Source organism: Platalea leucorodia, assembly GCF_965183815.1.
Source record: "Platalea leucorodia genome assembly, chromosome: 4".
In the NCBI taxonomy this organism is placed as follows: Eukaryota; Metazoa; Chordata; class Aves; order Pelecaniformes; family Threskiornithidae; genus Platalea; species Platalea leucorodia.
Window position 1 is genome coordinate 103218781 of NC_138826.1, and position 16776 is coordinate 103235556.

Sequence of the window (16776 nt, forward strand, 5' to 3'; positions counted from 1 at the left end):
AATTCAGAGATGGAAATTCAGCTGCTTATTTGAGTGTAAAAACCACACTGACTTTGGAGCAGTGCAAAAACAAAGAGAAAAGGACATGCCACTGATTTCAGTATTAAGGTATTTTCCCCTCATTTTCAAATCTGCCTCTGATATTACACCCCCAGCTCTGGGCAGAAACAGTCATAGGCACTAAGGACAATGTTTAATTATCAGCCCACTACAGTACACTACAATGTACGTCCCTGAAACTACCACTACAGTGATTTGCAGACTTTATAACTTGATCTTTAATTTAGAGCAGTAAGTGAAAGCCCTGCAAAATACCAGATGCCTCTCAGTGCCTCTTTGGTGTATGGCACCTCTTTTTCAGCCAGATGCTAGGCAAGAAAAGTTTTATTATAGTGTTATATGGAGAGATTCAACTTTAACAGGCAGTCTTTAATACCTGCAAAACCAATAAAAGAGTCTAAAATCAAAGGCTGTAAAGGGCATCAGTATTGTTTTACAAAGATTAGAAAAACATTTCCTATTCATTCAGACAGCCTCTGTTGAGACCAAGACCTTCAAACTGCTGGATGAGTCTGACACCTCCATCTGCTGGTGTGCAAGGTGAGATCCAAGGAGGTAGTCTGAGCTGCACAGAGAACTGGGAGGACCTCAGAGCACGAGCAAAGGCCCATGCCTGAAGCAGAGGTCAATTATCATTACATTTCAAGTCACAGAGCTGTATCCATTTCAGTGGATTTTAAATCAGACAGTACTTCAACACTATCATAATCGACTGCTTACAAGTACTATAGATGGGGGAAAAGAAAACCTTTAAATAGTATTACAGCAAAACCCAGGAACTAGAGAATACAATCTGCTCAAGTGAAAACACAGACTTAAATGATGAAATGTTAGTTATATCTTGGTCATATTGCTTACCATTTTCAGCAATTGCTTCCAGGGTGGAAATCTCATTTAAACCACTACAAAAAGAGTGTGAGAAAAATAATTAAAAATCTTTTCTAGGCAAGAACAATGTGAACCAGAAATGTACAAAGATACTGACTAGTAAAAGGATTACTGTCAGCATCAGTCCCCCCATCATTCTCTCATCTCCTCCTTATGACCCTTTTCTTCTGCAAAGCCATTAACAGTACAAGGACCACATCTTCAGCTGATTCCTCAAACCCCTCAAACTTCCTTAGCTGCAGAGAAGCCAGACTACTGATGTTATTTTGACCAATCTCTGCACAGCTTTCTTGTCATTTGGTGTTGGCCCCTTGGCTAACATACGTACACGAGCTCCTTAAAATGGGTATCATGTCTTTTTTTGTGTAGAGATGTGATAGCTATAGTTGCGCTTCTGTAGGACCCGTTGATACATGCACTGTATACCGACATGTGCAAATGCCCAGGTAACAGGCTAGGAAGAAGAAAGAGCAGGAGAAGCTGAGCAGAGGGACTCAATACACCCATGCCTTATATTTTCTAAATATACATTCACCTGAACAAACAGTCTCTCTCTGCATCTGTTAGATCACAGTTGTCATAGGCCTAGAAACACGCAGAATTATAGCCTGCCTTTTCCTTCTAGAGTGATGAAAACCAGTCTCTTTATTCATATTAACTTCAGGTTTGTCTGTATGTTTATTTGCTTGCTTATTTATCCTGCCAGTTTTTTGACCCCTGGAATGCCTTCTAGCAGTTAATTCTGCAGGTTAATCATGTGTTACATAAAATAATTCAGCCTTTCTGCTAAAAGTGTGTTGCCACTTAGTTTTATTAATTGTCCCTTTGTTCTCATATAATGAGGCAGACAAAATAAGAACGCCTGACTGACTTTCTCAACATAATTCATCTATTACACCTGGTAAGCTCATCAGGGGACTTTAAAAAACACCAAATTCACCCTTGCAAGAAAAATAACTTTGCTAACCCTGTATGCTTCCACTTAGGTTTTTAAATTTCCTGAATGCAAGTGATATTTTCAAAAGCTGTAAAAATCATGCACACATGTGGGTCAGTTTTGTTTGTGACAACCTCCTACCTGACAAGTGGTTGCAGCTGAACCACCAGTAAGTTTAGTTTAGATGCATTCACTTCCAGCTGAGAGACATCGAGATTAGTTACGTTTGTTAACTTCCAATCTCCTGACTCCTGCAGAAAGCTCAGAAGATACCTGGTAGCCTTGCAGTCAACAGCTGGCAAAACTAAAGATGAAGGAGAAGACTGAAGAATTTCCTGTAATAAATTTATGAATAGTTTATTTACTTGCTTAATAATTAAACACAAACCTTTTTATGTATCCTTAAGTTAATATTCAAGGTGAGGAACCACCATGGTAAACGCTACGTGAGTTCTCACCAGCCTGATGCTGCCTGCAGGCTGCTCCTGGAAAGGGGCAGCGAAGGGACACTTCTCTTGCTCTTATAGGGGACACTTGTGTTGCTCTTATTCCTGAGCCTTCTTGGCGCAAGCTTAAGTTACTCACTGACATCAAATTCTTACTGTCCTTTCCACACATGTGGTAGAAGAGGACAGACAGATGATGCAGAAGTTCTTAAGCTAAGAATGTATTGGAGAGACATGTTATGAACACTGTCAGAAGCAAAGCTCATCAGAGGACCATCTAACTAAATGCCCTCAGAGGTGAGAAGGATGAATGTCAGACACCTCAAGTTCCAGCAGCTCTATTCAGTACAGAGTCATACTTTGCATAATAAATACCCCTCCTTTGTGTACCTCCTGGTAGTACAGCACACGCTACAGACAAATGTCTAATTTGTAACTATTAATTAAAGCAAGCTACATGTTTCAGGATCTACAGAGCCTCCAGACACACACAAACAAACTTCATGTCACGTACTTTCTTTCTACTCAAAATACAAATTGTAAAGATCAGGCTGAACTTTTTCAGATAATCAAGCATCAGGGTATCTACTACTTTATTTATAATTCTCATAGCTGAGTTTCTGATGAAAATAATTGAGTGAAATGCATTTAAAACCATTCTTGTTCTATGAATTTGAAACCTGCATAGTTGAAAAACTTCCTTTCCAAAGGTTCTTCTTGATAATAAAATTAACTTGAAATATTCAGGGAAACAAAATGCAAGATGGAAACTTGAGAATGATCAAAATTAATGTACCCCAAATTTAACGTGAATATTTGAAGATATTTTTTCATTGAGTCCTAGTTTACAACCTGTTTGCTTTCCTATTTTCTACATTTAAGTCTAGATTGAGTCTGTCACTTGATCCAACATTCAGATATTCAAGTTGTTATAGACTCTCTCTCCCCCTCTAACTGATGCAAGTGTTGTAGTGTTGCTAACACTTTTCTCCTCCTACTCTTTTTCCTTTTTCTCTGTTCTCTGACTGCCTACCACTTTTCTGACCTACTCCTGTTCTTTCTAATTGCTCACATGTTTTCCTTCCTAGGCAAAGGTTAGCTTTTTCACATTTCTATAGATGCTCATAAGGGAGGATTATGCAGCATTGTCTGATTTGCCAGACTGATAGAAAAATAACTGCAGAAATTAAAATGGAGCAGAAAGCACTGATCTGGTTCACAGGTCTTTGAGCACTGCCTGGAAGGAAAGGATGATACATTTCATTTTGGTTTGTTTGCGTATATGAATTTAGAGCTAAAATTCTGAGTAATAGTCAATTATTGTATTTTATTTTCAGTATTTTAATCCCTTGCCCCCTAGCAGCAACCAGAATGGCAGCAGCCACTTCTTCCAAGGATATATATTAAGCAGATTACTCATTTATTGTAGAATAAGATATAAAATGCATCGTTACTGAGTAATATCTGAAGTGTGCCTCTGCTCCTAACCAATACTGCACTGCCATCTGTCTCAGCTTCCAGCCACTGGTATTCAACTGTTTTCCATCTGAAGGGCAGACACAGCTGGATATCTACTCATTAGCCTCAGACAGCCATTCTGATCCCATGCCTCTTGTTTGTCCTTCTTGACATTTAGCCACTGCACACTTGTCTTTACAATACCCATATGTTGCTTTATGCATTTTAGGTTTTCAACCACCATGCGTGTTCAAAACACAAGAACTCCAAAGGAGGGCGGAGAATGAAGAGAACTATTGAGAAACACTGCATTCTGCTAAAGGGCTAAACAAAGAGGTACAACCACCCAGTAGATAGGAAAGGGAGAAGGAGAGGGAGAGGGAAGAAAACCTCCTATTGAGCTGTTGGACTGATAGCAGAACTTCCTATATTAAATGCCAGAATCTATAGCCTGTCTATGGGCAGCTTACTCTGATTATGAGTACATTTACCTTCTTTAGGGTCCCCTAAAGCACCTCTGCCTAGTGAAATATTACAAGAAACTCCACTCTTGGATTACATATATCGCTGTTCAGGTTATTTTGAAGGTAGGTGTGGGATGACTCTTCTAGCCATCCTGAAGCCAAGGAGCTGCACTATGGTGAATCTGTGCTTGGACTTACTTGCCCAGCTCTGGTTTCTGTGTTATGTTAACTGGACTGATATTACACCTAAGCAAATTGAAGCCGGAATGGAGTAAATTTAGGTCTACCATTAAAAACCTATTGTTAAAATCTTCGTTAAAGACTCATGCATCCACCTGTAAAAGATCCTGTAGGCATACTCATTGTTCTAAACTAGTTTATGTTTGGCATCAATGCTGATAGACAGTCCTATAATAAAAATACTAGTTTGGAAAAAGGCTCCTGTGTCGGCTCTGAAAATATGTGGGAGCCTACACCTGAAGGAGGCAGGCTCTTCCATGCAAAAGAGATCTTTTAAATCTTCATCTTTTACCTGTGAGTATGTATGTCATTTAAAATATTAAAGTATTGTATTTATTTTCTACAGCATTGGTCAATGGGTTATCTATAAAAGAGAAAAATCTATTAAACAGATTTGAAAGCACATCTGTTTCTACGCACAGTGAGAACTGCAAAGAAAATTATCATTGTTGCATTTTAACTTTCCAATTACTATTAATCTTACAGACTTTTACACTGTACCTATATTCTCCAAATACATGCATAAAGCTATATATTATGATTTTAATGAAAATTGATGTGATGTACTTTAGCTGATAAAATATGTTGCAGCTACAGAAAGTATTGTTGAACAAACCTCCATACCACTGTACTGTATGGTGGCAAACATGACACCAGATTTTTTTTCAAGGGTTGCAGACAGATCCAAGCAACTACAGAGAAGCAAACCTGAAGGCCAAGAATGGGAGGAACTATTCCAAAGAATAAAATGCAGACTATAACAACAAGGAAGGATTATACTGGGCAAAAGCTGACATGGTTTTTGCAAAAAGAAGTTGTGCCTCACAGTTCTGCTGAAAGTCTCTGAAGGAGTCAATAGGCACATACACCAGGGAGCTCTAGCTGATACAGTGTACTTGGATCCACAAAAGGCACTTGGCAGGGTCTTGAAGCAAAAACTCCTAAATAAATTAAGCTGCTTTAGTGTGAGAGAGGCAGTCTGAACATGGAGGTAGGTAAAGAGACAGCAAGCAAGGAGTAGAAAAAAGTATCTATCTGTTCCTGCACTAGGGTCTTTTCTGCTCCATATGTTCATAAATTATCTGGTAAAAAGGCATAAATATTGAACTAATGACATCTGCTGATTACACTGAATTATTCAAGATAGTAAAGGCAAGGGTTGATGAACTGCAGAAGCAACTTCTGGTACAACCTCTTGGGCAACAAAGAAACTGATGAGATTCAATGTAAATTGATTTTAGCAGAGTACAGGGTGAGAAAAAAAACAACACTCATTTTATGTACACAATAATAGATAATAGACTCAGAACTGAGTGTTACCCTTCAGTAATGAAACCTTAAGAGGCACAACAGTGCTTTGCAAATGTCAATTCAGTGGCTGATAGTGATCAGAATTGAAAAATCAAATAGTAGTAGTTTTTTGGAAAAGGCTAGAGAACAAAACATCATCATGTCACTAAATAAATCTATGATGAACTTATATCTTGATTATTATGCAGTTCTACATGCCCCTTTGTCAAAAAATAATATAATAAAACTAAAAGAGGCAAAGAGAAAGGGAACAAAGATAATGCTATAGTAGGACCTCTGTATCACACGTGACTAAATTGTACTCCTCAGTCTATGACCACTGAGTGAGGATACAATGGAGATATAGAATCACAAATGGCAATGACTTACAATAACAATTATGCAGCTGCACAGCTGGCCACTAATTGGAGTGTGTTACCGTACACTGAAGTTCTAAGGAGCTGAGCATTGTTTGGGGAAAGCCAAAGCTAATATTAAAGAAAAATAGTTTGTAGGGTAGGTGACTGCTTGACAAAAAAGTTCCCCAAGTGCTAATCTTTGTATTTTATTATTTAATTAAAAAGTTCTTTGAATGTTTAAGATAAATGATCTACCTATAAGATTCCTTTTGTATCAACTGGAAATAGAATTCTTTTATTGCACAAAAAATCATTGATCCCAAAAGCTCAAAACAGCTGCTAATGTAGCTGGACAAATCTCATACCTGCAAATGTCTCTGTGGTTTACAAGCCCATAACTCTTTTACAAATAACACTTCCTTCTTGTAGTACACATGCTGCTACATGCACATATACATTCTAAATGAGATCTCCAGTTTAGGTTTGTGAATAAATTTGCATTTCTGAAGTTCAAAAGGAGGATACTCGAGTGACATGGAACGTCTATTATAGCTTAATGAATCAGTTGTATAATATAGAGTGTGAAGGTATAAAAAATTGTCATTATGCAACATCAAAGATTCTAATTTCGCCAGTGAGAAAATTCAGACCTGACCTTCACTTTGTCCTGTGGTCTGTGAATATTATGACAGAGTCTTTCATAGCATGAAAGAATGGATTTCTTTCCCAAAGTAACTCAAGTGGACTGCAACTGATGTGATAGCAACTGAGAAAATTTTTGTAGCTTCTGTCTCATCCAAGATGGAACTGGGTGATTATAAAGATCCTTTCTGGCCCTAAAAGCTACAAGTCTATGCAATAGATATTGACAAAAATAGATAGCCCTAAAAGCTACAAGTCTATGCAATAGATATTGACAAAATTCTCCATATTGGCATTGAAAAAGAAATATTTAATTTATACATCTCATTTTCTTTCACTCAAGTTACAGCACCTCACCCCCACAAAACGATGATAGAAAAGTATTAAGATTGCCAAGTCCAACAGAACAAATTTAGGAAGTGCTGGAGTTAAGGTGAGCAATTTGTCAAAAGAAACTTTCCAGTTTTAAAGAAGCTGTAATGAGAAAAAGTTTTTCAGCTCCAAGACAGAAAGGGAATAGAGGCAAGGCCAGAAAGCAAATACTTACTGACATTTATTCAGCTTGTTGAAAACCTGGGTTTAAATCTTTGATTTGCTGAATACAGACCAAAGATTTACTTCAATGTGATCTTCTGTTTAGCTGAGGACTGCCTCACTAGCCTCAGCAGGTCCCCAAGCCACTCAGTATACCACCTGATTTCTAAACCCATCAGTCTCTGGATCCATCTCTAGCCTTTGGCTATAAGCTCTGTCTACAGGGTTGATGGAGTCCTGATTACAAGGCAAAAGAAGAAAGTAAGTTTTAAATACTTTAATATCCCTCCTCTTAAACATCCAGGCCTAGTTAAATAAGAGCACCGCATCATTAGGAGCTTGCAGTCACGTGTACATTTCACGCAGCTTCTAAAATCGAACCAGCCTTGCAGTCAGTCAGCAACAAAATTTGCTCCAGACACAACCTTGCATAGATTTTAAACCCAGAGAAGATAAGGCATACCAGAGAAGTACCAGTACATCTGCCGCTGATCCTTATGCTACAGTATACTTACAGTACATCTGCCGCTGATCCTTATACTACCAGTACAGCAGCCGCTGATCCTTATACTACAAATTATTATTACTCCCATTCATTCCTCAGAAAACCCATGTACATACTCTGAATAGTTGTTTTTGTTCCAGCATCAGTGTTAAAATGCTGTTATATGGCAAAGAGATTAAGATCTCCAGTATCAGTGACACAAGGAAGATGTGAGGTTCTTAGACAGTATAGATGTAGAGACAGGTAATATGTGAATATTTATGTATTTAATTACGCATACAGCTTGCTGTGTGGTGCTTGGGAATTTGCACTTCCTCATGTGCTCTGATACCAGTTACGTTACTAATCATAAAATCATTTAGGTTGGAAAAGACCCTTAAAATCATCGAGTCCAACCGTTAACCTATCACTGCCAAGTCCACCACTAAAAAATAGCTCTGTTCATCCCGCTCTGCCTACAGGAATGCCTTTCTGACTTCCACGTGTCAATGCTTCTTTTATCTAATTACAGTTCGATAAACTGTTGTGTAAGTATAACCAGAGGTGCCATGCACAAAATCTGTAAACCTCCTGAGTGAGAAGAGAAGTTGAAGTTGCTGACCAGCTCAGGAGGACTCTGTCTTAGATTCTGTGCCTGGAGTTGATTTCAAATTACTCAAGTAGCATGGCTTTTTTTCATGAAGATTAAAGCAACCCAGCATCCAGTCATATATTAACTACATTCAAATATGAAACAGTTAACTCCCTGCATGAGTTAGGAGAGCTTCAATTTCTATGAAAATAAAATAGATGTTCAATTCTGAAAATCAGGAATAAATAATTGATTCCTATAGCTTCTTTTCTTCCTATGGCTTCAAAACAGAATTTTGGGGTGTCTGTCTGGAAGTTTATATTGGTTTTTACAATAAAAAATTGCAGCATGTTTAGGAATAGTTTTGTCAGTTACTATGAATTCTGAAAACTTGATCTTCAGAAATAAAATAGCTACAAAACAATTCTGCAAACTCAGTTATTTCCTTTAACCCATCTGCTTAAAGTGAGATAATCTCAATAAATAATTTAAATAGGAAAACTGCTGCAATTCACTTTAATTTTCCAAGTTATTGTTTGTTTGCATCTTCTTATATTTTTTTTAATTTTAAATATTGCATATAAAAAAATAAAAGAGAGAAATGCTTGCCTGAACATTTTGAAATGGATTCTTGTTACCGTAGGACTCACTGAGGTATGTGAAATCATCTATGCTAAGCTGAAAAACAAAGAGAGTAGATTGGTGAGAAGGAGCCATGGCATCTCATTTAGGTACAGACTTGCACTTGGCATTGGTGAGAGAAAAGCAATTAATGTTACATACTGTGTCTTGCAGGAACAAGATGAGGTTTCTGGAATTCTGGGTAAAAACAGGTTGCAAGAGTACAGTCAGCTCACGTGCTGAGACAACGTGTCCTTCGTGCAAAGTAGTGTCTGGATTCCACTGCGATCTACAAAGAAAATTTTTTTTCTGTAAAATTTGCTGCCAATGATGACACCGCTTCTTTCTTTAAATATGCAGCAGCAGCAGGTAATGATATCATCATCTTTGGATTAAGATCAGGTTTACAGTTCAATTTACTTTCATTCTACTCAAGAGGAAAAGAACTTGCCCATTTATGCCTGTATCACATTAACTGTGTTACAGCAGGAATGAAATTGGTCCAATCAAGATAACTGTCTCTCTCTACTTTCTTGTTTGTGTACAGAAGCACAGCTGTATCTTTCAAAAAATTAGCTACTAAGTGGAATGAAGAAGAATATGTTGAAAACCTTCAGAGAGAAGTCCCAAAGGGAATCCTAACTCCCAAAGCACTTTCCAGTGCCATCAGACATCTTGGTGGCCAGAGAGGAGAACTCAAGCTAGATCACAAGTTGTCATAAACCAATATTTTTTCATAAACCTTTTATTAAGTAAAAGTGACTTTTCAGTGCTATTGTTAATGATATGTTCTCTCCTAAGGTTTTCATGATGAAGGAACCACTCTGCAGAAGCAGCTCAGAAAAGCCACCTTCCCAGAAGGAGGAGCTCTTCTGAACAGAACAGCTCAAGACACCAAGGAAAGCTTATGATTCTTTTGCCAACCTGTCATTATGAGGATTGGACAGAGAAATAACTCATCTATTTAATTTTACTCCTACAAAAAACAGTTACAGGCAAAACAAGAGGTGACATTATTCTTTCAACATTGGATTGGGATTTTAACAGTATGCAACATGGGTATATAGGGATGAAATTTATTATGAAAATGTTGGTCCTAGGTGTCTTGACTAAGGTAATATTGTCATTCTGTAGAAAAGCCAGAGCTTGAAGCTTAATCTCCCATCTTTCCCAAACACGCATCCGTTGCTAAGGCCTGAGAAACCAGGTATTCCAGACCCTCTAAATGGTTCTAATTACAAAGAATAGAATATAGAGAATTGCTGTGTGCTGTAGCATCAGCTATTATATGATTGCAATTTGGTGAAGTTGAGATGCTTATTAAATTTTCTAACCCAAAAGCAATTCAAAACTGACCCTTGCACAGCAAGCTTTTATGAATGAAAACTATCTTTGCAGTCTCTTACGATGGAGGCAGAACAGGGGTAATGAACACTTAGCGGGTTTCAATGTTATTTCTCAGATAAGGAAAACCTATATTTCACTTCAAGACTTCCCAGTAATTCCAATGAAGATATTGCTGAGAGTGAATCGAAAACCTCCAAGTGCACCCATGGCACAGATAAAAACAGTGCAGTCTTGCAGTACCAGATACCTAGCTCACTTCAGAGGCTGGGGTTTGGGAGAGTGTTAGAGCAAACAATACATGTGGAAGACTCTTTCAGGACAACATGCTGCAGACGTTAAAATTAAATTCTAGTGTATCATCTTCTGCCTGTCACTTTTCAAGGTTTAGAAGTAAACCCTGCTGTGCAGGAAAGAATTTTTTTCTATTTGGTAGAAATTATCATTTGATATTTTCTTAGTTTTGCTCAACTTCTTCACTTCTTTGTTAATTTGTGCTCAGAAATCCATATTAATTTATATTTATGAAGCCCAACAACTTAGAAATTGTAACAAACATGCCTCAACTTTTCAAAAAAGTCAAACCTCATGACCTCAAATATTTAAGTATAATCTTTTAAAATAAGATATTTGAAAACACAAAAACTCCCATAGATTCTGAATGACTATTCAGGAACTGACTTTCATACTGACTTTATGCATTGCATAGCCACACCAAAATACTAAAGGAAAAGAACAGAGATTAAATTAAGAGATGTTAAAAAATGGCTTGTGTGAAAGAAAATGATAGTGAATATCTTGGTATATTTATTTTAAAAAATAACTAACTAACTAAATTTTTTCATGCCTAATATTAGAAAACATTGAAGATTTTGAGAGCTTTTGGGACTTGTCATTTAGAATAAAAGGTAACAGAAAGCACATGAAACAAAACTAAAAGTTATTTGCAGCAGCACAATGGCAAAGGCATTTGTCATGAACTCAAAACCTCAGGAATTTAATGATCCTCTTTTAACGCATACTTGCTTCTAAGGTATTCCCTGTTCCTTGAAGCAGCTCTTGCTAGCTATCTAACCTTGAAAAGCCCCTCTTCTGAGAATTTTTAGCTTTCAAGCAGCCAACTTTAGTAACTCCAGCATCATCATTAGAAAAAAATCTACATCAGTTTTAGTTAATAATTCCATTATAATGCAGAGTTTGCCTAATACTTATATTCACCATATTACACGCACATTTATTTTGCTTCTTTTAAATAGTTTGCCGAGCACTATGCATGGCAGTAGGCAAGGCTACACCCTTCACTGAGCGGGCTGCTACCGTCAGCTGGGTGCAACAATATTCTCACCACAATTCAGATGGGAAATGTCAGTCTGTTTTACCAGCTGGCTTACTGTGAACTGCAGAGTGACTGCCACAGATAGTGCATTGTGGATAAGCTGGAGGTATGCTTTACTGAATGTAATGAACTGGTCCATCCCTTTGAACTCTTCACCTCAAGCAGGCAGTAAGAGATCAGTAAGGGATGGCATAGGATGAAACAGGCAGTAGGCCAACACACATATTGATTGCTCCTATTGATTGCTCACACAAAATTTCATGTCCAAAGATGCACAGCCTTGCGCAATCATCTGCATGCCAAGCACATCAGAGTTAACCTCCCCACCGTAGAACCATCCTGGGGTCCTCAGGCATGGGGGCTCATAATGGTGAGCATCTCTGCTAATATATATGTGCTTTCCTGCTGGCTAAAAAGGAAGAAACTTAAAACTCAACTGCTCTCTCTTTCCTCCAATAGCCAGACAATGCACTAAAGAAAGAGAGGAAAGAAAGCTTAGCCTGGCATTTTGCTTCTTTCTTGTCCCTAACTGCTCTGGCATGACAACAAGTTGTTTAAGCATACAGATTCTTCTCTGGCCAGTGCTCTTTCTAGGTGGAACTGGGATTTGAGCACTTGTTTTGATGGAAGCAAAGATTTCAAGATTTCTTGTATCTGGACCTCCCAGAAGGGCAGATGGTAAGACAATAGGACTTCTATCATTTTAACTTGTCAGCTTACATTCTTGCTTTGTAGGTGGCTTCTGAACTCTCTCCTACAAGTTATTCTTGTCAGTTTTCTCTTTCAGTCACCTTGTGATTACCATATAAGAAATAATATTTTCTCCTGCACAGCAGAAGTAAACAAGCTAATTAAAAAAAACTGGAAATGACCTTCGAATACCACTTTTACACACAAAGCTCACATGTCACTATTATTGGCAGTAGAATGAAAACTCATGATTATAGGAAAAAAATTCAAAAAGCTACTCAAGCACACTAACACACAGTATCTCCATAGAAGTCCGATAAAGTCAGAGATAAAACAATTTTCTGTTTCCACTGTATCCTTTTTATGTTCCACCTTCATTCAGCAGATTTTTAAGCAAATTCCTTGCAGTTTTAAGAAATACTGCAAATGTACTATTTGGCATTAATGCCTTCTCAAGGTCACATATAATCTGGATTTGCCGGAAAAGGATTAATTTCCCAATATAAGCATAGCATAAATGAAGGTAGTAATATATTTCAATGACTGTAGGCAAAAATTATTCCTAAATCAAACACATGAGGGGGCAATCATAAAAGCTAATTTTAATGAATTTATTTTCTCAGGCTCCCTCTCTAATCTTTGGAGGGAAAGAAATTCTTTTGAATATTGGTTCAAAATGGCTAAATCAAGTTTCTTCTGTGAATCATATGCAAAAGGAACCTCTCCATCTCTACTGCTTTGAAAAGCAACCAGGAGATATTAGTTCAAAGACTAATTTAAGATAAAGGTTAATTTTTCCAGGCCAAAGTTATTTGGAGAATGTCCACTGATGTATTAGTACTAGTTTGTGAAAAGCAGGATACTGTGACCTACTGAGTTATTCCCACTTCATCTTTATCCTGAGTTCAATGGAGAAAGACTGTTGTTTGGTAGAAAATACTTATTTTTCTCAAAGTACAGATCTGCATTTTTCTTTCTAGCGGAAAGTGGTATTTGATTTATTAATGTTTCTGTAAGGATTTATATCAGACTTCCTTTATGCTTTGCACACTGCATGTGTTTGTCAGTTGCAGGTTTCATCTGTATCTAACATCTAACATTATCTTTAATAGCATGATTAAAGTACAATAATAATGCATAAAAGAGAGACTTTAAAGCGTTACGTTCTTCTAATATTGCTGTTCCAAGATATGGCTTTACAAACACTGGCTAGTTCTAAAGAAGAGCAAAATGTATTATCCTTCAACTATTTGATATCGTATCCTAACAGATAACCTGGGAGAGGGTGATGGAATAGATTGGTGAATCTCAACTTCTGTTGATCAATGAATTGCTGAAGTTTTAAACTGGTGGGACATGTTTCCACAAAGTGAATAGAAATCCATTGATAATTGCTGCACTTCTTTAGCTACCCTTCCTAAAACTCTTCATAGTAGTTCCCAGATTTCATAAGCCTGTAGATCACAAGCTGCAAACCTTGCATCACTGCAAAGTACCAAGATGTAAAGCATGGAGTAAAGGGTTAGCAAACGAAAGTTACTGTTACAGTTTCTTTGTTTTATAAAATAACATAAATCTCCTTTCCTGTTGCTTCATGGACTTCTACCAGACCTAATTTCTACCCCACAGGAACTTCACCTTTCAAAAATGCAAAGGGCAAGGTAGGAGGAACACTTCTTCCAGAAAATGTTCTGTTCCAGGAAACATGAAACTGGTTGAATCAGTCTGCTATCCTGTTTTTCCTGCTCTAGATTTGTATAAACCTGAACAATCTGCAGTAGAGCAAGTTGCTAATTGCATCTTGGTGGAAAGTTTGCTGTTATGACCACCCTGGATTAACTGATAAGACTTTGCTTATAGTGACAACAGGCGTGTTCTTATATAAACTAGGAAGTAGGACAAAGGAAGCACTGATCTTTGCTTAGACCCTTAGGATCACTTTTAGCCTAAGAACAACTCTTCCAACATTTACTTTGCTTTTAAATACAGAGGTTTAGTACTCATACATGTGCCTGTGTTGTATAAAGGTGAACAGATTAAGTATTTTGAATATAAAAAAGCTTTGATGTTGAGTCATCCATTTATTTCTTTCAGGGGAAAAAAAAAGTCAAAATTATCTAATCAAATGGTATCAAACTTTTCAGATTCCTATATGTTGTGGCTCCCCAGGGACCAGAGGTTCCATTTCTGGAAATGCTTGAGAGAAGGGTAGACATATCTCAATGCTGGTATTAATTACTTCTGGGAAAAGGATGCAATTTCCAGGATGCATATCAAAGAAAAACAGTCAACATCTCCTACACATCTGTTTTCTGTGGCCCGCAACATTACAGCATCACCAGAAAAGTAGCATGCTTGTCTATATGGCAGTATACATGGAGAAAGACCTCCCGAACAACTGAATCAATCTAATTCGTGATGTTCAAAAAATTTGTGAATCTTCCTATTGCTGTCTCAAAATTACCACATTAAGAAGCAACTGCAAAAAGAAAAAAAAAAAAAAAAAAAAAAAGAAAAGGAAAAAAATATTAACAAGATTTAGCTCTCAGACTTAAATCATAATAAACTTGCCTAAAGACAAAAGATTTACACTAGGATAAATGAAAGCAGAATTTAGTCTAATTCTCTTCCTAGTGACAGCTAGATAACTCACAGTGTCTCAAATGTGTTGAAGAATGGCTCAAAGCCTCATGAAAGGTAGAGTGAATCTAGTGCAACTAGCTGAAAGGATAATTACCTCTCAAGAAGCCACAGGTTTGGTTTCTCTCCCAGTTTACAGAAGAGTAAATCACAAGTAACAGTCTAGGAATTAACAAAGCAGTAAAGATAGAGAAGAATCAAGTCCCATGAATTCAGACCTGACGAGCTGATGACCAAAGGAGTCCAGAAGCAAAACTCCCCCTGCCCAGGCACACACAGCTTGGTCGTGCCAGCAAAGGGACCCAACAGGAATCCCCATCACTGCAGCCCCTTCTGTTCTTCCTTACAGCCAGAGTGAAGGTTAACCTGGGCACCAAGGCTATCCACAGTACAGGAAAGCATCTTGTGCTTATGAACTCACCCAGCTGGATTGTGACAAATTCCAAATACTGTTGGTGTTATGGATTATTTGTATGAGAGAAATGAATAAATACCCAGCTGAGATCAGGCCTGTTGAACTAGGTATAATACATGTGTGCTTGCAGAGGGTATGAGATGAACTCTCCACGAGAGGGTTTACAATTTAGATAAATCAGGTTAAGAATGCGGAGTATTTAGGAATTAGGAGGAGAGAGTCAAGTGATTTACTCGGGCCAAAGCACACCTTAGGCAAACCTAGAGTGCAGCAGATCTGTTGTCGCCTTCCCACACAGAACAAGACTTTGCCTTTAGCCCTTCCAATCAGTCCTGTGATCCCATAAGACCCTCAGGAGCCTTTTCTTACAAGTCTCTGACAGCAGCTTACTGTGTTTCAGGGCAGTACTTCCTAGACAAAAACCAATGTGTATGCCCTGCAGAGACAGCCTTATAAATAAGCGGTGCATAGTACCTCACCTGAAGATATTGAGTTGCCCAAGCTGGCGTATTTCTGGAAATCCCAAGTAATTATATGAAATCTTTAAAGTCTGCATGAATAAAATTCCTGGCTGGAAAAAACAGGTCTATATCTGGCTTTTTCAAGACAGGCTCCAAGTCTTATTTCATAAGTATATGCAAACCCCTGAATTTCACGTGTCTCTCTGGATCTGCCAAGACTCTGCAGCTGTTTCTAACAACTGATATACATACAGCAGTGTATTCTATTAAAAAAAACCCCCTACATTAAAAAGAATATTAAAGTGAAAACTCAGGATTCATGAATTAGGAAATGCAAGGATTAAGGTTGCCCACAGAGTTTTTGGTCAGCTCCTTTTTGTGAGACTGCCTTATGTTGTGCCTTTAAGTCATGACATCTCTCACAGTGGAGTTCAAGGTTGCCTTAGGGTGAATAAAGCATATCTACTTCAGATTTGAAGAATATGGGTTTTATTTACTTCTTACTGCTCAGCTTAGAACACTAAAATTATAAATAAACCCAGGTAAATTAATCTGTTAGGTTGTTTGATTTCTGAGAGGCAAATTTATTTATTGGGTAATTTTATTGCCCAGAGGGTTATTTACCGCAACTGATGATATACAATACATTCTGCACACACACACAGAACAATAGCATAAGTAGAGACGCTCTATTATTAGATTTCTTACCTCTGAGTTGACCAAAGCAGCATCGGTACGTGGTCCACTGACAGAGACATTTTGAACAGCACAGCGAAGGTGCACAACAGTGGGGCTGGAGCAGCAGAGTAGAGCTGCGTCATGACTCCAGGCAAGCACATACGTAACTGGCCAGCTGCACAGGAAAGTCCGAGCAT

The 16776-nt window shown here is 37.8% G+C and overlaps 1 protein-coding gene across 1 annotated transcript in view; it reads right to left on the bottom strand.

Annotated features, from left to right (window-relative positions):
* LOC309590280 (V-type proton ATPase subunit S1-like) overlaps positions 1-16776 on the bottom strand; it is a gene marked incomplete at its 5' end in the record, with an annotated part of 54358 nt that extends 37582 nt beyond the window's left edge. The window contains 5 exons of the mRNA XM_082311397.1: positions 919-962; positions 2027-2220; positions 9004-9072; positions 9178-9304; positions 16610-16776. Of these exons, the coding sequence (XP_082167523.1) occupies positions 919-962; positions 2027-2220; positions 9004-9072; positions 9178-9304; positions 16610-16776 (601 nt within the window). The remainder of the gene's footprint in view (positions 1-918; positions 963-2026; positions 2221-9003; positions 9073-9177; positions 9305-16609) is intronic.